Raw genomic sequence first — 23,383 nt, forward strand, 5'->3', positions numbered from 1 at the left:
GTGACAGTAACATAGGAGAAAAGTAATTTATAGCACACTTTACTCTGGGAGAAATGTACTTTTTATTTGTGTTTTCATGTAATTTAAGTTTTACAATTTTTCTCGATAGCAGTCCTTTAAAGCGACACTTTTGTCATCTGTTATATGAGTAGTGTTTGGTGGGAACAACCTGAAATAAGCCGTACAATGAAGTCGATAATCTGTTGCTGCCGTTTAAGACTTACATAAGCCGATGCGACGGGCTGTCTGTGTTTTGTTTAGAAAAACAAGTGCAGTCCAGAAAAAACATCCACAGTGCCAAATTCTCGCCTTTATACTGTGCACAATATTAATCTCTGTACAAGGGATTATGAAATCATGCTTCATTAAGGCAAACACAGTGCTTGTCATTTCTTTCATGTCTACACACGTTGTTCTCAGTTACATATAGCTGTAATTAAGCTCTTGGCATGTCACTAGCTTTTTTTCCCCGTACATACGTATTAGCAAGTCCAGGGATTCTGTAGCCAATAATATGAATATGCATCAGCTTGGAGCCTGCAGAGAGAGGCAGAATCTTTGTATCAAACGCTTCGCGTCTTGTCCTACGCGGTCACCTTCTGTGATACGGCCATATGTACACAGTGGGGACATATGGCACCTCCAGATCGTAACTGTAGACTTGGCATGTCCCCCATGCTTGCAGGACGGGCAGGAGAGGCTGTTTGTGGTGTGTGCTATCTTCTCTCAAAACCCAGATTTAGGGGAAAAAATCATTTTAGGATCAAATCTGATAAGGAAACTTTTCGAAAATAAAAAATTAACAATGCCAGAATTTTATGGTCATGTCTTTTTTGCGTGGCAGCAGCAACACAGTGTCCATTTTTCTGTCCTTTTCAATTGCGTTGCCAATTTCAGCTCCTCAACACAGTACATTTTTTTTCAACCCTTTTCTTCCTTTGCCGGGAAAAGAGGTTTGTGATTAATAGGAATTCCCGTATCGAAGGTGATTGTTGGAAGGTTTGTACCCTTCACCGCCTTCTCTTTTTTCCTCTTCTGCCAGATACACCTTCTTCCAAAATTGCCTTGTAGAGTAACGAAGATGTTTGCGACCCAAAACCAAACGGCAGGCTAGGAAGATCTCTGGGACACGCGACGTTAGATGAAAAAACTGAAACACTGAACAGAAATCTGACATAGCGGTAAATAACTAACACAAGCACTTCTTGGAAAGGCAACTGTCCTCCTTACAGTATTGTCCTTGTGGGCAGTATAGGAAATATCTACATTTGGCCTTGTTCAGGAAATTTTGGCAAGAAATGAAACCTTTTTAAAAAAAAAAAACAATTCTATAAACAGGATAAAGGTAGGATTCCCTTTTTCATAGGTGGAAAAAAAGAGACAGTTTATCAACAAACGAATTTACAAACTTTTGTTAAACTTTAAAACACAAAGCATGCCCAGAACTCGCTACGCGACAGAAGTAGCGTGGACCTATATACTGGTAAAGCGTTTGGTTTCTCCTCTGAAGGATTTCAGAGTTTTTCCGTTCTCTTGGCGGCACAGCAATTTCAGATGATCGAAAGGGTAGGAAAGTGAATAAGATTTATCATAAGTAATATATATTTATATATTTGTTGTTCTTGGTCACGTCCGTGTGTGGTTGAGTGGCTATAACGTCAGGGATGGGAAGGCGAGGAACAGAGAGTGTATCGCGGTCAGCAAGAGGAGGGCCGTGGAGAGCCCGGATGGCACTGTGGCAGAGCCTTCAGTAGAAATGTGGTCACTGGAAGGTCGTCCAACCATGTTGTTGTCCTTTCCAAGCGACTGCTGCAAGATACGAGCATATAAAGGTCTTTTGTTCATACTTGTATAGTTAGGTTCAAAAGGTAGATAGGTGTTTCCACAATAAAACATAACAGCCAGTTATCAACTTTAACCACTTCCCTAACCTGGTAATTTTCACAGTTCAGCTCAGCTCTGATTACTTTGGCAATAACTTTATCAATAATTATCACAACTAAATAATCTAAATATTGTTTTTTTTCAGGACAAATTAGGCTTTTTGTGGCTGATATTTGTTTTTAGTAATCACCTTGTTTTCTATGCATTTTAAAAGGAAAATAAAGAACAAGTAAAAAATACACAATTTATCAACTTTCATACATTGTAGCTTTAATGTAAACAGTTCTATTGTACATTAAACCCCCACATTTTATTTTTTTATCCCTACTGTTTATTTAAACAGTTCATTTGTTTTGATAATGTATCAGATGTAACAATTCAGTAACGTTTACAATCTGCTACTTCTGGCTACCAAAACTGAAGGGGGAGGAGGGATTAAGGGAGTCATCTGACTACCTACACTGGAGAGAAAGGGGGGAGGGGTAATCTTGCTAGCTATACCGAAGGGGGGCAGCTGGTGAAAGTGGCCTTGGGCGATAAAGAGTACAAATCCGGCCTTGGGGTTTGCTGTCATTACTTTACAACTCTGTAGTGATGTTATCAGGTCAGAGATAAATAAACAGTGTTATCTAAGATTTTGTAGGGAGGAGAGTGCAGAGGCTTAATTTCTCGTCATAGGAACAGGAAGTGGGAACACTATCAAAGTTTGACTTTTTTTCTGATCCCCTTTAATAAGCAGACGGGAGTTAGTAACAACACATAGGCCCATATGCAATTAACTTTTTCTCCTGAGTTTTCTCCTTGTTAAAATTTTTACATTTGCCAATACAATACCTTTTAAGCCACCAGAAAGCAAGAAAACAAACCATTTTCATAGTACTTTTTCACCTACTTTTCAGTACTTTTTCAGTTGAAAAGTGTTAAAAAATTATTTTAAATAGAAGATGAAAAATTATCTCTTAGATGAAAACTCTGCAGAAAAAGGGAATTGCATATAAGCCATAGGCCTGAGTACATGTTCTAAATTCCAAATCAAGAGCTGTAAGATCCAACTGAGTAAAAAATGTCATGATAGGCTACTGCAGGGCTTTCCAACTCCAGTCCTTGAGGGCCACATCCATGCCAGTGTTTAGGATGGATTAAGAAATTGAGGAATGTTTCCTACCTAATAAACGTTCCATGATTCACCTCCAGAAATTCATTTGAGCTGTTTCAAAATGAGTGAGGACCTCAGACCCTGAAGACTGGAGTTGGATAGCTACTGGATTTAAAGAGGCTCAGAGATCAACTTAAAAGAATACTATCGATGTATGCATTTATTTTTAAATGCTGTATGTTGTAGCACACATTAGGACAAGTACTAGGAACAATTTGATTCCTCACACAGCTCTGCCTTTCAGCTGTAAAATCCTCCGTCAGTTTTGGCGTCAGTGTTGGATACAAAATGTATCTAATACTGAGCTCCCAGAGGGCTAGACCATGTCTTTGCACAGGGGAGTTGCTATCAACTCCTCAGTTTATAGTTTAATTATCACCTTGCTGAAAGAATCTTGTTGATATGGTGGTAAGGGGTTAAAGATTCTAGCAATGTGTGTTTATTATCTTTGCTTCTCTTTACTGATAAAGATACTAATAATGCTAATTGTAGACAGTGGTCTGCCCCTCTCAGCAGCTTGTAAAGTGGATGCAGCCTGGAGTGAATCGCCTCAAGCAGGCAGCCAGTCTGAGTGTAAACACAGACTCCTGGTATAGCTAGTTATATTCCAGCAATATTCCAGCTCATTTAGTTACCTGTTACCACCTCAGATCAGCCTATTTCTTCTCATGTCTGCTGCATGCTGTGAGTGACACAGTGAAATATATTTGTGAGCTGTGTGACAGAGTAACAAAGCAGCTCAGGGTGACCCAAACTACTATGAGCTCTGTGAGAAATGAATTTTTAAGCAGGGATAGTGAGAGAGAGACCTGGGTGAATAAATAAAGTGCCCCTAGCACTAGTGGTAATGTGTACACTAATATAGAGTATTAAAAAAAAAAAGTCGTTTCAATCGATAGTACTCCTTTAAGACCATCTCTGATACTTACCCGCATGTGCAGTAGACCCTGACTGGCATCGACTGACACTGGTAATGGAGATCAATGCTGCTGAACGGCAGACCACGGGAGGACCGCGTGGCACTTAGTCGTGTTTATGGGGCGGGAGGAAGCTCCGGGTAAGTATCAGAGATGGTCTTAGGTTGATATCTGAGTTTCTTTAAGTTTGGACATACTGTCCCTTTTTCTGAGGGAGAGTCCCTCTTTGGGAACCACATCCCCTTTGTCCCACTTTCCTCCTCATTTGTCCCTCATTCAGGACTTATGTACAGATTTATGCTAATATATGTATTATTTTTCTATTGAAAATTGTGTTTAACGGACTCTAAACTTTATTTCCATTAATTACATTGATATATTTCTTGTTTTTAAAATGTTATAATGAAGAAAAAACGAATGATAAAATAAAGGATCGGTGTGGTTTGAATGATACAACTAAATCTTTTGATTCAGAATTATTTGTGATATGCATGGTGAGGGGTGTGGCGGGGGCATGTCTTTAACCACTTTACCCCCCAGTGCTAAATTTCTCCGTCCCTCTGCGCACTGCTTCACCCCCAGGGACGGAGAAAGGCGCACTTGTTTGTTTACTGGCTGGGAGTGGGCGGGGACCTCGCGCGCACACTCCAGCCAGCCAGCACAGCAGGTGACTAATTGGATGTTAGGAACAAGCGTTTCTAAATCCAATTAGACGCGCCGATTGCGGACACAATGGGAGACTGCTTCAAACAGAAGCAGTCTCCATTGATAACAATTAAATGTAAACAAATGTGCAGCGCGCGATCGCGCGCCCCCGCGACCCGCGCGCGCGCACACACCCCCGCTCTGCAGTGCAATGATTGGTTATGGGGACCCCAGTCCCCAATAACCAATCATATCACTGAAAACAATCAATGGAAGCAGCGCTGCAAGGCACAAATAGCGCTGGTGCTTCAGGGGTAAAACCCCTCCGTTGTGAAGTGGTTAAGTGTCCCTCTTTTTATCTAAAAAAAAGTTAGGAGGTATGCATACTGAATGCTGCACAGTCTCATTTCTCTGGCTGCGGAAGGAGACTTTCAGTTACTGAATAAACCTGTCTAATTCCCTACGAACTGAAAGGGCAGACCATAATCCCTAAGATTTCATGGAATTTAAGGCTTCAATTAGTTATTTATATAAAAAAAAAATCCTCCTACCTTAGCCAGGCAAAGTTCGGTGTCCACACTGTCGTTTGTTTTCCTGTTCTGTGCCTACAACAAAAAAAGGTAAAAAATTAATTGGAATGCTTTTGATTATTCGTGGGCTCCAGTTGCTCTCATGGAATGAAGAATGTTTCTGTTTTTTCCATTCTTAGGAGATACACAAAGCTTTATCCGGGGAGAGGATTTTCCTTGTAGCCGGTGAAATTAATTACATGGCAAGACACCGGGAATGAGCGAGCGCCATCAGCCGCATTAATTAGCTGGAAGCGGCTGTTTGGCAGCTCGTTATACCGACCGGCTGACAGATTGATGTCAGACAGATGCCTCGTCGCTTTTGTTCTTAAACCTTTATTTTGTGAAGACAGTTGCTGGTCCAAGGAGAGCCCAGATAGAACTTTAAGTAGAACTTCAGAAAAACCACTGAAGCCAGCACACAGGAGACTCTCCCTTTACTGAGGGGCTGTGTTCCCTAAACAAGTCACTTAAGTAAACTTTCACACAAACTTTGCTTTTCAATTGAATACCAGAGCAATTGCATAAGGATGTACATAAGGATATTCGAGTGTAGTTAGTCCATTGTAAATTCCAAAGTGAAAAAGACCCAGAATGACATTTAAAGAAAACCTGTAATGAAGAAAACCTCCCCTGGTGGGTACTCACCTCGGGTAGGGGAAGCCTAAGCTATTGAGGCATCCCCCGTCCTCCTCGGTCCCATGGCGGAGGCAAAAATCCTCCCTGAATGGCGGCGATGTAAATATTTACCTCCCCGAATCCAGCGCAGGCGTAGTATCGGCTCTGTGCATGGAGATAGGCAAAAATAGATGATCTCCGTTGGGCCGCTCTACTATGAAGGCGCAAGTCTCCTGCGCCTGCGCAGTAGAGCGGACCCGACGGAGATCGGCTATTTTCGCCTATCTCTGTGTGGAGAGCCGCAACAGCGCCCCCGCTGGAGCCAAGAGAGGTAAATAAATCAGCGCTTATCTGCGCTTGTCAGGCTTGTCGGGGGAGGATTCCGGGACACTTCGGGGGAGCCAGCGCTGGACTGCCTGTAGCTACAGCGGAGGGGGAAGCCTCATTGGGACCCTGAGGCTTCCCCCTCCCGAGTTGAGTACCCTCCAGGGGAACAGTTTTTTGATACAGTGCTCCTTAAGGTGGCCACTAAAGATGCAATTCACCAAACAATCATTCATTTCCAATAATGTGTATGACTGATTGGAAACAATCTTTTAGGACCACTAATGGACAAAAATCTCCTAACCAATCTGATGAGATTGACAGGATTGATCTGAAAATCGGATTGATTTCATTAATCTGATCAGAGTGGTCCTTGTATCATTAGTGGGCATCTTTTACTACAATTGTCCCCCCTCTTCTTTTTAGGGCCCGTTTCCACTAGCACGGAAACCGGGCCGAATCCGCAGAGTTTCCCCGCAGGCAAATCGCTTGGGGAAACTCTGCCATAGAAAATGATGGCGCCGCCGGCCGAATCACTTGCCCTAGCAATTCGGCTGACATTGCCCTCAGTTTTCATGCAGGAATTAGCGAATCCCAGAGCCGTGCATGGCAGACCCGGAAGTGCCACCGCGCATCTGGCAGCCGCATGCGGTGGCTAGTGGAAACGGGCCCTTAAAGTGGACCTGAACTCAGAACTCCTCTCTGCTGTAAAAGATACAAAACAGCATATTAAACTTTAAACAAAACAAAAATCATTTCTTTGTAACAGCTGATAGAAATCTTAAAAATAAATCTGCACTGTTTCTACTACCTGATTCACGGAAGCAGACATATTGTTTACAGCCTGTACTTTCAAATGGGCTTATCTGCCATAGGCAGTCATGTGACACATGAGGTAGATCAAATTACAACTAGTGATTAGACACAAATGAGGGGGAATTACACAGGCTAAACTCATACAGGGTGCATTTCTGTTATGTTTTCCTTGTGTCCTGTGTAAGAGTTCAGATCCACTTTAACCAATGCAGCAAAGGCTGACTACTTCATTCAGCAGCAGAGAAGCACCATGACAACTCTTCACTAGAGCCGCACCCATCCTGTGGAACTGCCAGTCAGGCTTGCCCCTCCTTCAGCACCTTCAAACAGGCCCTCAAAACTCACCTCTTCAAGAAGGCCTACCCCACCCTGTCTATGCACTAACTCTCTCTGCTGAGAACCTCTTTATGCATCCCCCTCCAATGGCGTCACCACACCCTCCCTTTAGATTGCAAGCCACAGGTGTCAGACACAAGGGACAAATGCGGCCCTCCTTACCATTTTATGTGGCCCTCGAGAGCTTCATATGTGCATCATTGTAAGCAGTAAAGAATGACAGTGAATTGCCTTCCCATCCAGAGGATGACAGTGTTTCTGGTTAAAACACACCCACACACCTTTCCACCGCTACCTTCTCCCTACATAGCAGAGTAGGGTAATAATTACTTATTCCAGCGCTGCTTCTTGTTCTTCTGTTCTTCCCGGCAGCTGCACGCTCTATGCTTCCATACCTCCACCAGCTTCAGATCATATGACATGCACTCACAGGCAGAGGTATGTAGCATAGAGAGCATGACTGATAGGAAGATCAGAGGAGACAGAACACAGCACTGGAGCAAGTCAATATTAAACTACTTCACTGAGCCACACTGCAGAAGGGGGAGGATCTTTTAGAAGGGGCTTGCTTATAATTGGTGGCTTGGAATCACCTAGAAACACGCACTTGAGACCTTATAATTTGAGTCTACTGTAATTTGGTAAGCCTCCCTTTATTCTGGTGCGGTGGTGGAACCAGAATCCAGAATTACTGTCAGCGCTGAAGTATTATAAGATATAGCCTCAGACTGCATAGAACAATTGTCTCGACCAAACAGGGGCGTAGCAATAGCCATAGCGGTCACAGCAGCTGCTATGGGGCCCAGAAGCATAGGGGGCCAAGCTGGTACTTACCGTAATATATTCACCATTAACTTTCTTGTGTTTCTCTACCCTCTGACTTTATCTCAGTGCCCGTGAACTATATGCAGTGTTGAGTGCATGAAAATGTTAATTGCCCAAATATCCATAGGGTAGAGTCAGGTGGCATTTGTTAAGAGTGTCTACATCTAAGTGCCCCATGAAAGTTTTGCTATGAGGCGCCATAATTTCTAGCTACGCCACTGCAACCAAGTTTACTCTAGCATGCATACAAGGTTTTTTTAAGGTGTCTCTACGAAGATAAGAAAATATTTTGCCCCTGAGTGTTGCACAGGATGAGAACATTTGTGCCTAGAGTGTGGCTTAAAGTCAGTATAGGGTACATCCATACCTGAGTGTTTTACGGCTTCGCAAATCTTATCTTGCCTTTTGTTTCAGCGTAAGTTAACGTCGCCTCCCGGCACGCGTTGTGGGATCGGAGGAAGTGAAGCCTCCCCATATCGGAGCTGTTTGTACTGCGAAAACTCACTTTCCGCTTTACTTGGCAATTTCTGTCTATTTTTTCACATGACTTGATACAAGTCGCCGGAGATTTATGTCAACAACACTTCATCTTGTCTGGCTCCCGTCGCTGATCGGAATCCACAATTAACATAGATGCAGCATGTTGGCTGGCATCCCCTGCGCGCCACACAATGTCTTCCTCCCCCCCACCCCACCAGGAACAGTCCGCGGTCAAAGCTCTGAATCCGCCGCCCCCCCCCCATCAATGTGAAATGACCTGCAGCTGGGTGACCGCTCCGCCGTTGCGCCGTACACACTTGCCGAGCGAGCACATTTTAATCCCATCTGCGGGGATGTTGCAGAATCAGCCACCCGGATGCCAACGTGCCTGCGCTGGCCCCCTGGCAGCATCGTCCGCGCACAGCTCTCCGCCGCTCAGCGGGGAAATGACCTAAATGGTTGTGCGGAGGATTCCAGCTCCGAATCCCAATTACTGCAATAGAACAGGAAGACGCTGAGTCGTGGCTCCGTGTGACAGCTGCTGGGTCATTGGGCCCGTGTCACACACGAATGCAGCGTCATTTGCGTCTGTCTCCCGGTATCGAGTTTGGGACGTGTCAGAAAGGCTTAGGAGAGATAACAGCAGATGTTGGCCTATCCTGACTTTATTGTCAATTGTTACAGGCAGTAATTTGTGTTGCAAATCACAGCTTTCTATTCAGGGATGAGCAGACCGGCTGAAGCACATTTAGAGCCAACCTGAATCAGACATAATTCATAGATAGCGCATAACCTCAAATATCAGGCAGAACACCAACCTTGATTTGTATCTCTCTACTTAAAGCAAAACTGAATTGAAAAATAAATGTATGAGATAGTGAATATAAAGAAATATAACATTAGTAGAAAAAAAGAAAAGAGTCTCCTATTGTTTTTCAGTACAGAAGGAGTTAAAAAGTTTCAGTTGTTATTTATGCAAAAGAGTTTATCTGAACTCTTGGAATACAGTCCAGTTTTCTAAAGCACTTAAAGAGACACTGAAGCGAAACATTTTTTATGATATAATGATTTGTATGTGTAGTACAGCTCAGAAATAAAACATTAGGAGCAGAGACATAAGTGTAATGTTGTTTCCAGTACAGGAAGAGTTAAGAGACTCCAATTGTTATCTATGCAAAAAGCCATTGAGCTCTAAAGTCGCAGAGAGCTCTGAGTTCTGAAGGTTGTTATCAGAGCTGTCAGTCAAGTATTTTCTTTTTCTCTGCCAGAGGACAGGTCAATAGTTTACAGCCTGCTCTGTAAAAACATTTAGAATGCTGAGTGTTGTGTAAACTGCACATATTAGAGAATAATGTAATGTTATAAAAACACTATATAACTGAAAATAAAAAAATGAGAATATTTTCTTTGTTACTAATCTTCTAGTAATTATCCGTACTACACAACCAATTCATTATATCATAATTTTTTTTTCGCTTCAGTGTCTCTTTAAATAGCCAATAAACAGTGAGAGACAGCTAAGGTTTTACTGCAGGAAAGTTAAAAGGGTAATAATTTCTGCTTTGTTTTATAGCTAAAAAGACAGAGTGTGGTTTAAAACTGCAACTGTAACACTACGATGCAATGTTATAAAAAAAAAGGCTATACAACTGAAAAGAGAAATATGAGTCTATTTTCTTTGCTACTAATGTTCTATTCATTATCCATACTACACATACAGTTCATTGTATCATGTTTTTTTTTCTGCTTCAGGTTTTCTTTAACCTCCTGCCGACCACGTCATGCCGATGGGCGTGGCGGCAGCCCCAGGACCGCCTAATGCTGATCGGCGTATAGTCCTGGGGCCAGCTAATGCAGGAGATTGTGCGCATCTCCTGCTTGGGGGACGGAGTTCCGCCACCGCCTTCAGTCTCCGAGCGGCAATCGCCGTTCGGGAGACTGTTAGACGGCGTGATCACTGTCTACTTACATGTAAAGTGCTGCGATCGGCAGTAGCGTGTGACACTGGAGAGCGATCGGCTGTCATAGGCAGAAGCCTATGACAGCCGATCGCCATGATTGGCTGGCTGTGGGGAGGGAAGGAAGATATTTAAATAAACACACTTTTATTTATTAAAAAAACACTGATAATATTTGTACAAAAAAATAAACATGGGGGAGGGATCAGACCCCACCAACAGAGAGCTCTGTTGGTGGGGAGAAAAGGGGGGTGGGGGAATCACTTGTGCGCTGTGTTGTGCAGCCCTGCAGCATGGCCTTAAAGCTGCAGTGGCCTATTTTACTAAAAATGGCCTGGTCACTAGGGGGGTTTAGCATTGCGGTCCTCAAGAGGTTAAAGAGGAACTGTAGTGATAATAATGTAATTAATATATATATATATATATTTTACGATATTCATTTATAAATTATTTAGTTAGTGTTTGCCCATTGTAATATCTTTTCTTTCCCTGATTTACATTCTGAAATTTATGGTGGTGACATCTTTAGTCCTGCCAGGTGATCTCTGCAGAATATTTGTTACTGAGAGTTCTATGCACACAGGGACATATTGCTTGCTTGGCATTTGGAAAAAAAAGTTATTTCACACAATGCAACAGGGTTCATATACAGCCATGGCATCACACTGTGGGAGGGCTTTCACCACAGTATCAGCCATACAGATCTGAGAAAAGGTAACGTTTTCCTGTAGGAAAGGGGGTATCGGCTACTAATTTGGGATGAAGTTTAATCCTAGGTCAAAGTTCCTCTTTAAAGGGAATGTCCGAGGAAGACATAAAAAAAATACTTACCCTGGGCTTCCTTCAGCCCCTGTCAGCCGTCCTGTGCCGAGCTGCGGCAAGGGCACAGGACAGCTGATGGGCTGGAGGAAGCCCCAGGCAAGTAGATTTTTTTTTAAGGCTTCCTTGGACATTCCCTGTAAGCATGCCATATGCACATCAGTTTTCTCATTTATTTCCCGGTGGACTCGATCACTGTGATCAGATCTGCTGGGAATCAATGCCATAAAAATAGTCGATTGATCAATTTCAAGTATTGATCTGACCGGATGGAATGTTTTGGTCGACTGGGAACAGGAGTGGCGGTCAATTAGCAGCCTATAGGCTTGCACTGCATGGAACAGTGCAATGCTGTGGTTCGATGATTTTTCAATAGATTCCTTGCTGGAATGCATTGAAAGTCCAAGATTGTCCAAGATAATCAGGAGGGCTAATCCTTAAGAACAGCTGAAGAGAGAGTGATAAGGAGGCTGCCATTTTTATTTCTTTTTAAGCAATACCAGTTGCCTGGCAGCCCTGCTTATCCTCTGCCTCTAATACTTTTAGCCACAGACCCTAAACAAGCATGCAGCAGATCAGGTGTTTCTGACATTATTGTCAGATGCATGCATGCTTGTTTCTGGTGTGATTCAGACACTACTGCAGTCAAATAGAACAGCAAGGCTGCCAGGCACCTGGTATTGTTTAAAAGGAAATAAATATGGCAGCCTCCATATTTTTCTCACTTCAGTAGTTCTTTAACCTCCTTGCCGGTTATCCCGAGATCAGCTCGGGGTAACCTGCGCAGGAGGATTTCTCAGGCCCCGCTGGGCCAATTTGCATAATTTTTTTTGTTACATGCAGCTAGCACTTTGCTAGCTGCTTGTAACATGCGATCGCCGCCGCTACCCGCCGATTCGCCGCTACCCGCCGCGCCGAGCCGCCCCCGACCCCTGCGCAGCCTGGCCAATCAGTGCCAGGCAGCGCTGAGGGGTGGATCGGGATTCCCTGTGACGTCCATGACGTCGGTGACGTCATCCCGCCCCGTCGCCATGGCGACCGGAGAAGCCCTGCAGGAAATCCCGTTCTGAACGGGATTTCCTGCTTACTCTGATCGCCAAAGGCGATCGGAGTGGGTGGGGGGATGCCGCCGCTCAGCGGCTATCATGTAGCGAGCCCTGGGCTCGCTACATGATTTAAAAAAAATAAAAATAAAAAAAAAAGTTCTGCGCTGCCTCCTTGCCGGCGGGAATTAGACTGGCAAGGAGGTTAACAGAGGTGGCTCCAACTCTCTGCCTCAGCTGAGAACCATCTAGCCCAGGGGTCAGGAACCTTATTGGCTGAGAGAGCCATAAATGCCTCATATTTTAAAATGTAATTCTGTGCGAGCCATACATAATGTTTCAACCTGGCACAGTGTGCATGTGCAGCAGAGGGCTCACGTCACTGTTTCCATGGTGATGTGTATACAGTTGATCCTATGGGCAGCGGAAGTGTCAGACACGTCTTCAGCTTCTCTTGCGTTTCAGCAACATCAGCAATTTCTCAGAGAGCCAGATAGGAGAAATACTGACTAACAGCTTGTACAATTAGCTAGCTGACTTGGGGTTAATTCACTTTGTAGGACAAGATCCCTGCACTTTGGCCCAATGAGCTGCCTGTCAAGTAACAGGCAGCCTTTTGGGCCAATCAAAGTGCGGGGATCTCGTCCTACAAAGTCACTGGATCTGACAGGGTCTAGAGTGGGACAATTGGAGGAGCTGTTCATTTTGGGGGGAGCCAGAGTAAGTTAGTAGTGCACGCTACAGCAGAAGCATGCATACTTTGAAAATTTTATTTGCGCTGCCACACTAAGCTGCGCTGGTTCAGCAGTGTAGCTTAGTGAATCAACCGCTACTGCCTCAGGTAGCAAACCGGCCCTGACTGGGAAGACGGGTAGTCCCCAAGCATTCACTAAAGAAATAAAGGAGCCTGCAGTTGGCTCCACCCATCCGAACGTCCACTTAGGACTAGACAGACCCTTTAAGTTGCCCCCTGTGTCTAGGTAACAGGCCAGCTCTCATTCCTAATCCATGGGGGCTCTCATATTGCAGAAGAGTTCTATGAAGCATAATCTTATTTAGAGCAGAAGTACTCCAGAAAAAAAGCAACCTAATAATAAGCAGAATGATTTTTGGGAAAAGTGCTGCAATGATGATAATATGAGAAGATGATGAGAAGGCAGCATTTACTGGATGAGTCAGAAGTTCTGGCTGTGACCTTGTGAGATCACTGATGGTGCAGCTGATGCAATACTCTATGCAGATGACGACTCTCCCGATCTCCAGGCAGACGGCTGGGCACAGGTGAACAGCACAGCAATCCTCAGCATCATAAAATCACAGATATTAGCTTAGTTTCTGTGTGCACAGTGGAGCAGGTTTGACAAAGCAATTCTGACTGTTTATTCTTCCTATTTTTTAGCTATTTAGAGGAATCCTGAGATGGGGGGATACATACATGGGGCTTCAGACTGATCGGTCCATCACCATCCTCCCCTGGAGCCTCTCTCGCTTCTGCCTCAACCCAGCCGTGTGCCCCCATCGCACTCAGATTGTCGTTGTTGCAGAGAAATGCGGCGGGGGCAGGGTATCGCACAGTAAATGCACACCACAAGTGTAAAACCGTCCGGAAACTTGCTCACTCTATTTTACAAAATCAGTTTCAATGTCCTCCAAATTCATAAGGGCACTAATTATTAGAGGGAATTGGTTAAAATATCTCCTTTTTCACTCCTACGTCTGCTGGATACTAGAATATAGCTCCCAATTGTCCCTCTTTTGGAGGGACAGTCCCTCTTTGGGAATCCAATCCCTCTGTCCTTCTTTCTACCTCATTTGTCCCTCTTTCAAGACTGATGTGCAGATCTGTGTATTATATAATATATGTGTTTTTCTCCTGAAAAATGTGTTTTACTGACTCGAAGCTTTATTCCCATCCTTTGAATTCATATATTTATCCTTTTTGAACCTTAAAATGAAGGAAAACTAATGATGATAGAAAGGACCTGTTTTGTGTGAATGATAAAACTTCAGATTTTGCATCTGAATTCTTTGCGACATGCATGACAAAGGGTGTGGCACGGGCGTGGCACAGGCTTGGCTAGGGTGTGGCAGGGGCATGTCTTAAACAAGGGGTCTACAAACTTTTTCGGTCAAGGGTCGGGTCAACATACTTCAGACTGCTGGGGGGCCGGAATATACCTAAAATGATGTTGAAAAACATTACATTGAATCTAGGTATTGATTCCCCCCAATCATTCCCGGTGGAGACCTCCCAGCAGCAGCCATTCGTTCATGCGGCGCCCGAAGAACGTCTTTGTGCACAAGGCAGTGAAGCATACCCAGGTGACAACCTGCCATCCAGTTGGACAGCAGTGTCACCTGATGCAGAATTGGATTGGAAGCCAGCGAATGACTGCTCACTGGCTTCTACAGTATGTGGATGGGTGGTGCCAGCACTGCTATTCTATATGTGGTTTGAGGACCACTGTCTTAAACTGTCCCTCTTCCTATCTCAAAATGTTGGGCGGTAAGCAAGAGAACTTGGAGAAAATTCAGGAATGGAGGTGAGAGGCATGCAGGATTTATTCTGCACGGGTTGTAATGTACACGCATTGCTGACAGATACGAGGGAATTGTAGGTGTTATGAATACGCGACCTGTGATCGCTCAGCTTACCCCATGGATTTACATTCTTAGTTAATCTTCCTCTAAAGGTAACAAATTAGGATAAACAGCCGACACCCCCCGCAGATGCACACAGCGACATGCTCATCTGCGGGACTAAAGACGCACACCCACCCTGTGACACTGAATTAATCAGCACCCTCTGGGTATCGTCTTCCTAGGTGAGCTCCTATTTATAAACCTGATAATGTGAAACTCATTTTACTGGAAATCTTTACTTCCTTCCAGCTCTGCAGATTGTCTCATTTACAAAACAGAGTGAGGAGCGAGGATCAGAGCGACCAAATCAGCCAAACAGGATTAACGCAAGAAACACAGGAAGTGAAAGTGGAGCATGTTGTCCATCTCAGGGCAGCAGGGACACCACTGGGTGGTCATCTTATGGGTTAAAGTTGAGTCAATCTGGTTGCCGTATGCAAAAGCCAATATCGGGGCTTATAGAGCCCCTCCCATAGAGTCAACACTACCATGAAGCCACCTAAATGATATGATTCAGGCAACAAAATTTCCTGGCAACAACTGTCTGCAAAGGGAGTTGCAAGCACAGAAGGTCCTCAGCTCTGCACGATCCAGCGATGCATCTCCACACTTCAGCTGCTTAGAATATGGTCTCCATGGTTCCAGCGGTGTCTGCCTGCCATGTGGGTTACATGATGACAGATGCCGCTGAGAACACAAGGACTGAACTAGCAGCTGGAGTGCGGAGATGAGTGGGTGAATCCTGGAGAGGTGAGGCACTTCTCTATTACACTTGCAACTTTGCATGATGGAGAATGGACACCTCAGGCTACCTATGCTGGGGGAGGGACATACCAGGATACGTATACTGGGGGGGTAGACTCCTGAGTCTACTATACCCAGGGCCGGTTCTAGCTACAATGGGGCCCTGGGGCAAAAGTAACCTGGGGGCCCCCCTGAACTGGAGCGATGTAAGAACAGTGGTGGAAATTTTGGCAGAGCCAGCGCCACCATAGGCCGTAATAGGAATTACGGCTATAGCGGCGCTTAGACAGTAATTTGGGCACCTCAATAGACAGCGCCCAAATTGCTTTAAAAACTGGTGGCAATAGCTGGCGTCCGAATTACATCTTTCCCCACAATCCACAGCGACCTTTAGGGAGAATATTAATTAACGCCACCGGGTAGCAGGAGCAAGGTGAGCCATTTTTCAGCTTTACCCTGCACCCAAACCTCCCGGAGGTTTAATTATAGGTTCTTTATGCCCTTGAACTTGAACAAGGTAAGTGTGTTCCTGTCCTCACTGCCTCCCTAATGCTGCGGAGGGAGGATGGAGCGCGTGGGGCTTGGCCACATAATTTAGTGGATGATGGGGACACGTGAAGGCCCCTATGGATGCTGGGGCCCTGGGGCAATTGCCCCCTTTGCCCCTATGGTAGCGCCGGCCCTGCCCATACCGGGGAGTGGGGTGGTAGAATCAGACTATCTATATTAGTGGGGAAGTGACACCTCAGGCTACCTATACAAGCTGGGGAGGGACACACACGTCAGGGCTACTTATACTGGGTGGGGAAGGCAGGCACCACAGGGCTACATAAAGTGAACCTAAACTAGACCTAAACTCGCACATTCTGTAGTACATCGGGCTGTATGGAGCAGATGTTTGGTAGCTCACCCGGATGAGGGCTGTACAGAGAATATGTTTGGCAGCTCACCCGGGTGAAGGGTGTATGGAAAAGATGTTTGGCAGCTCACCTGGATGAGGGCTGTACAGAGCAGATATTTGTCAGCTCACCTGGATGAGCGCTGTGTGGAGCAGCTGTTTGTCAACTCATCCAGATGAAGGGTGTATGGAAAAGATGTTTGTCAGCTCACCCGGATGAGGGCCATGCAGAGCAGCTATTTGGCAGATCACCCGGATAAGGGCTGTACAGAGCAGCTGTTTGTCAGCTCACCCGGATGAAGGCTGTATGGAAAAGATGTTTGTCAGCTCACTCGGATGAGGGCTGTATGGAGCAGCTGTTTGTCAGCTCACCCAGATGAGGGCAGTACAGAGCAGATGTTTGCCAGCTCACCTGGAGGAGAGCTGTACAGAGCAGCTGTTTGGCAGATCACCTGGATGAGGGCTGTACAGAGCAGCTGTTTGGCAGATCACCCGGATGAAGGCTGTACGGAAAATATGTTTGTCAGCTCACTTGGATGAGGGCTGTATGGAGCAGCTGTTTGGCAGCTTACCCGGATGAGGGCAGTACAGAGCAGATGTTTGCCAGCTCACCCGGATGAGGGCTGTGAAGAGCAGCTGTTTGGCAAATCACCCGGATGAGAGCTGTACAGAGGAGCTGTTTGGCAGATCACCCGGATGAGGGCTGTACGGAGCAGCTGATTGGCAGCTCACCTGGATGAGGGCTGTACAGAGCAGCTGTTTTGCAGCTCACCTGGATGAGGTTGGCACAGGCTGGCAGGCCGTTGTGTGTGGGGATCTCGTTGCTGATGTGCATCGTGTCTATGTGGTTGGAGTCCTTAGATTTGCCCTTGGAGAGGACAGAGGTTGACGTTGTGGTGTGCACAGATGGGTCAAGCTTGACATCGGTACCGTTCCCAAAGGCCTGGATTGCATTCTCTACATGGGGGAGAGAGATTGAAAAGAAAATTAATACAGCCTAATTTCCATTTGTATTTTATTTATAAATACATAAATATATGACAGTGTGCCTGTAGTGATGTTTCATATATCACACCGCATGTTAAGTTAAGTGGTTAGCGCTCTCGCCTTGCAGCGCTGGGTCCCTGTTTCGTATCCCAGCCAGGTCAACATCTGCAAGGAGTTTGTATGCTCTCCCCGTGTCGGTGTGGGTTTCCCCCACGCACTCTAGTTTCCTCCCACATCCCAAACACATACAGTTTAGTTATTTGGCTTCCCCCTAAATTGGCCCTAGACTACGATACATGCACTACCCAGAGTTCCCCAACCCTGTCCTCAAGGTCCACCAACAGTACATGTTTTGCAGAAAACCACAAACATGCACAGGTGAGGTAATTAGTGTCCCAGCAGAGCTGATTAACTGCCTCTCTGGATTTCCACATAACATGCACTGTTGGTGGGCCCTGAGGACAAAGTTGGGGAGCTCTGTACTACACGATACATACAGAGACATATGACTATGGTAGGGATAAGATTGTGAGCCCCTCTGAGGGACAGTCAGTGACAAGACAATATACTCTGTACAGCGCTGTGTAATCTGTCAGCGCTATATAAATGCTTAAATAAAAATAAATGAATTGCGCTTACAAGCAGGAATTACTAGCATCTCATTGACAATTTCTCTTGACAAATTCTCATTTATATTTATACTTTTTTTTAATTTTTAATATTAAATGATTTTATTTCATGGGGGCCTCCCTCTCTCAATATATTTAAAAAGAAAGTCAACAACCCTTTCGGCAATATTCCCCTCGCTGCAGGTTGGCTTTAATCTCCTCCACAGCGTGAATAAACTTAGCTCAGTTTAGTCTTTGATTTTAAATTTAAACTTCACTTTCTTTGAGAACTTCTGCAAATCAATATCTGCATTCCACAAGGCTGCTGGCCATTTAATGTTATTAATATGCATTTTCCCTTTTCATTCTGCAGCTTGCAATGAGTTTACAAGACTTACGGAAACCAAAGAGGCCTTTCTTGCTTTTTTCTCCTTTTTTGCCACCCTGGAATCTGTACTCATCATTCATAAAGCATGTCCGCATGCGGAAATGCTTAAAACAGCTGACTTTACCGAGCACGAAGCTAAATCTGCATTCATAAAGGCTCTTTCCGCATGAAAAGCTGACATTACCGAACAGAGCGATAAATCACCGCCTTGTGCGGTGATTATCATAAAAAATGTAACAAAATGTTAATTCATAAAGATTACCGCAAGCGGTATGAGGTCGGGAAGTACCGCTCCCTTTGATGTGGCGATAACAATGTTAAGTGAATGGAGACACAGACCTCCCAGGCAGCTGCAGTAGAGCGGAACATGGAGAAATGTATCAACTCGGCAGCTTCTGTGTCTCCGCAAGCCTCCGCCTGCCTGCCGCCAGCCTAGTTCGGGGAATCTCCGCACTGTTACCGCACCTGGATACATTTTTATGAATGAGCAGCCAGAAGTCTAAAACACTGACAGTAGTGTTTTCCCGCACTGATTCTCCATACCGACAGCACTTTCATGAATGATAGCCATAGTGGAGAAAAACTTCCTTTCCTGTAGAATCCATTGCAGCATACTACGGGTTAGTCCTGCCCCCTAACCCTGCCAGGACCAGTCATTATAAATGTTTGCCCCACCCTTCACAAACTGCTTTTATTTCCCGTCCTAAGCCGGGACTAGTCGAGAGAGTTTTTACTTATGATTTTTTTTTCTGCCTACATGCTGTGTTCCTGCAGCCTCCGCATAGCCCCCCTCCACTGTGCGAAACTCTGACCACTGTAACTACAAGTACATCTGGGTCAGAGAAAGTCACCCCCCTTTTCTTGCTGGTCTTTTCAGGGGTGCAGACGGACCATATGCTGTAAATCAGTATATCCAGGTTACAAGGAGAGCGAGCCGATTTCGCCCGCTGTACAGGATGGGCTCCAAGGTGGATTTTTAGCCGGCGGCGAACTTCCTCTCTGAGTTCCAGCCTCTACTTGCAGTTTAACAGGAAGTGACGTAGTTTGACGGCGTGCAGGTTGAGAGGAAGAAGCTGGCTGAAATAGGGTGTTCGGTCGCAGTTACCGAGACTATGTTGAGAGCTAGGAAACTATCTACGAAACGTACCACAAAGTATGGGACAAATATACTTCTTTTATTGCCGAAAGAGACATAGATCCGATGGACCCACCAATATCTTATATCCTAGAATTCCTGCAGGTGGGCCTTGACATGGGCCTTGGGATAAGAACGATAAAGGGCCAGATCTCGGCCATTTCCGCACTAACAGACAAAAGATGGGCAGTCCACCCTTTACTCATACAGTTCATCAGAGCAGTAACCAAATTAAGGCCACCAAGGCGAAACCTGTATCCTCAATGGGACTTGTCCAAGGTTTATCCAGATCGCCATTTGAACCACTGGAAGATAGTAACTTGATGAACCTCAAACTAAAGGTAGTTTTTTTGGTGGCAATTGCTTCAGCGTGCCGAGTGTCCGAAATCCAGGCTCTTACTATTGACCCAGCGCACCTCCAGTTCTTCCCTGACAGGGTGACATTAACATCTAACCTACAGTTTGTACCAAAGGTGTCAACTGCGTACCACTTCAATCAGGAATGGAATCTGCCCGTGTTTGTAGATGAGTCAGCAGCAAGACCAAATCCGCTGAATATACCAATACTTCTGAAGAAATACTTGAACGATACTAAAGATAACCGTAAAACAGAGAGGTTATTCATAATAACTACAGGATACCGCAGGGGGCAACCTGCGGCAACGAGAACAATTGCTTCATGGCTTGTAAGAACAATTAGGGCAGCATATAGGGCAGCAGAGGCACACAACCGCCTACAAACGTAACTGCACATTCTATTTCTACCTCGTGGGCAGCACTGGCGGGGGTCTCTTCAGAAACAATATGTAGAGCCGCAAACTGGTCTTCAACCAACACCTTCATAAACCACTATAGGGTAGATCCGGGAGCATCCTCTATGGCCCATTTCGGAAAGGTGGTGCTTTCTTCTGCACAGGTTGCAGCAGGGAATACCTGACATAGTCACTGTTTTGTTACATTAAAGCGGCATCAGACAGATGCTAAATATTTTCAAATTGCATGAGACTGGAGATGCAATAGATAATAAAGTTATTTTGTTTTCTTGCACTATATATGGCTTCCTCCCGTTTATTGATCTAGGTAAGTCCCGTAGTATGCTGCCCTGGATTCTACAGGAAGCCGGAAAATTTATACTTACCTACCGGTAATTTTCCTTTCCTGTAAAATCTTCATGGCAGCATACGAGGGACCCACCCCAGTTTTTCGACAGTCTAAATTTAGTACTAGAAACAAAAGCAGTTTGTGAAAGGTGGGGCAAAATTTTAGAATGACTGGTCCTGGCAGGGTTAGGGGGTGGGAATAACCTGTAGTATGCTGCCATGAAGATTCAACAGGAAAGGAAAATTACCGGTAGGTAAGTATAAATTTTCCGGTATCTTGTTGCAGGATTGAGTTCTCTTTCATACAGACAGCAGAAGGCGGGAAATTCCCTGCCTATCAGCTGCTCTTCTGCACTGGCCGGGGGCGTTTTAGCACTGGGTACAGGCGGTGGACAGGCACACCCTCATGCAGTCACATCTTCTTGCAGTTCTCTGCCACCTGGTAATGCCATTGCGTGTCAAGTGCTGAAATGCGTGGTGTTCCAAGCCCTGCCATTTGGCTGCATTTAATTGCACTGATTGTGTTCATGGGTAGGAATGGCAATGCTTAGAACTCATGAAGAAGCATGTGATCATCTTATGGATTTATAAGGTTCTGATGAGGATGTCCGGGCGTAATGCATTATCATGACCAGCAAATCACAGCCTTACAAATCTATCAGCTGATCAAACTGATCACATGCTTCTCCATGGGTTCTCCTAAGCATTGCCATTCCTACTCCTGGGAAGCAGAAAGGATGCTGATCCAACAAGAGTGCAGTTCAGCCTCCCATCTGAGAGTGGCCAAATTAGCTGGACGGGGTAGGAGCCCTTGTTGCTTATCTTTTACATCCTAGACCTAGACTAATCCACTGAATGGCAGCAAACTTGGAAGATAGACACTCTTACAGCACAGCCTCTGTTAGGAACCCTGTGGTATAGTGGTGTGTGTTTTGCATGCACATTTTATAGGCTTACACGTAAGCAAGATGAAATAAGGCTTGCCAATAATCCCTGAGATGTATAGAGCTAAATGGATCCCCTGTTTCTCAGTAGAAGTAGCTTTCCACTTTAACTGACTTCCTTGTAGCTACTTATTAAAGTGGACCTGAACTTTTGCACAGGACAGAAGGAAAACAGAGAAATGCACCCTGTATGTATTTAGAGACTTTAGCCTTTCTAATTCTCCCTCATCTGTGGCTAATCACAAGTGTAATTTGATCTCTCAGCTGTGTCAGCTCAGGAAGTTCATCTGTTACGCCAGAGCAGCTAATTTGTAAGCACAGGATGTTTACAGTATGTCTGCTTCCATGAAAGCAGGAAGTAGACACAGTGCAGATTTATTGCAGGAATTGTATCAGCTGTAACAAAGAAATATCTTTTCTTTAAAGGTTATTATGCTGTTGCTCATCTTTTAGAGCAGAACAGAAGTTCTGAGTTCAAATCCGTTTTAATGAACTTGCTCTTTGCATTCTAGGATTTCCAAGACATTTTCTTTCTTAACCACTTGCCGACCAGTGGATTTCTGAATGATCTGTGCTGCGTAGGCTCTACAGCCCGCAGCACAGATCAGGCTTTAGCCAGGGCGATCAGACTTACCCCCTTTTTTCCCCACTAGGGGATGTCCTGCTGGGGGGGTCTGATCTGCGCTTTGGGGGTGTCTTCAAAGCCCCCCTCCGCAGCGTTTTCGGCGCTCCGTCCCCTTCTCTCCCTCTCTGAGCTGCGCAGGACGGATTTAGCCCTGCGCATTGTAGGATAGGCTTCAGCCTATTAAATGACGGCGATCCCCGGCCAATCAGAGGCCGGGGATCGCCGATCTGCCTTACGGCGCTGCTGCGCAGCAGCGCCGTATGATGTAAACAGCGGGGATTTCTTCCCCGCGTGTTTACATTTCGCCGGCGAGCCGCGATCGGCGGCTCTCCGGCTGTTCACGGAGACAGCCTCCGTGAATGGACATGGAAAGGCTGCTCGAACGAGCTGCTGTTTCCATGGAAACCCGCAGACGACCAGTTTACGCCAATCGGCGTTAGCTGGTCGTCAAGAGGTTAAAGCGGATTCGAGATAAAACACTAACTATAACAAGTAACTTGTCTATATATCGTATCTAAACTTTAGATAGTTTACACAGCATATCTAGCTGCAAACATATTCAAAAGTTTATGATTATTGATTCCTGTGATACAATGAGGGCAGCCATGTTCTGTTTGTCACATTGTCACAGGCTGAGGGCTGGAGATGCTATCAGCTTGCCTGTGTGTAAATTCAGTCCCCTCTCCTCCTTCCTCCTCCCCTCTGCCTCTGAAATCAATAGCTAGTAGCCTCCTCCTCCTCCTGCCCAGACTGAGCTCCCATAAGCCTTTGCTACAGTGCCAAGGCACAAAAGGAGCTGTGGGCAAGGCTTATAGGGAATTAGTGTATTAAAACAAAACAAAAAAAGTATTTGGCTTGAGGAATGCCCTATAAACTATATGAAAGGAACACAATTAAGCAATGAGTAAAAGTTTATCCCGG

General features: G+C 45.2%; 1 protein-coding gene across 1 annotated transcript in view; it reads right to left on the minus strand.

Annotated features, from left to right (window-relative positions):
- Positions 1–297: 297 nt before the first annotated feature.
- The window catches only part of GFRA1 (GDNF family receptor alpha 1), a 304,386-nt gene continuing 281,300 nt past the window's right edge, over positions 298–23,383 (minus strand). The window contains exons 7-9 of the mRNA XM_068257931.1: positions 17,448–17,632; positions 5,154–5,207; positions 298–1,809 (exon numbers count right to left, since the gene is read on the minus strand). Coding sequence (XP_068114032.1) covers positions 1,651–1,809; positions 5,154–5,207; positions 17,448–17,632 — 398 coding nt within the window. The 3' untranslated portion in view covers positions 298–1,650. The remainder of the gene's footprint in view (positions 1,810–5,153; positions 5,208–17,447; positions 17,633–23,383) is intronic.

The sequence above is a fragment of the Hyperolius riggenbachi genome, chromosome 10 (assembly GCF_040937935.1).
Source record: "Hyperolius riggenbachi isolate aHypRig1 chromosome 10, aHypRig1.pri, whole genome shotgun sequence".
Taxonomy (NCBI): domain Eukaryota; kingdom Metazoa; phylum Chordata; class Amphibia; order Anura; family Hyperoliidae; genus Hyperolius; species Hyperolius riggenbachi.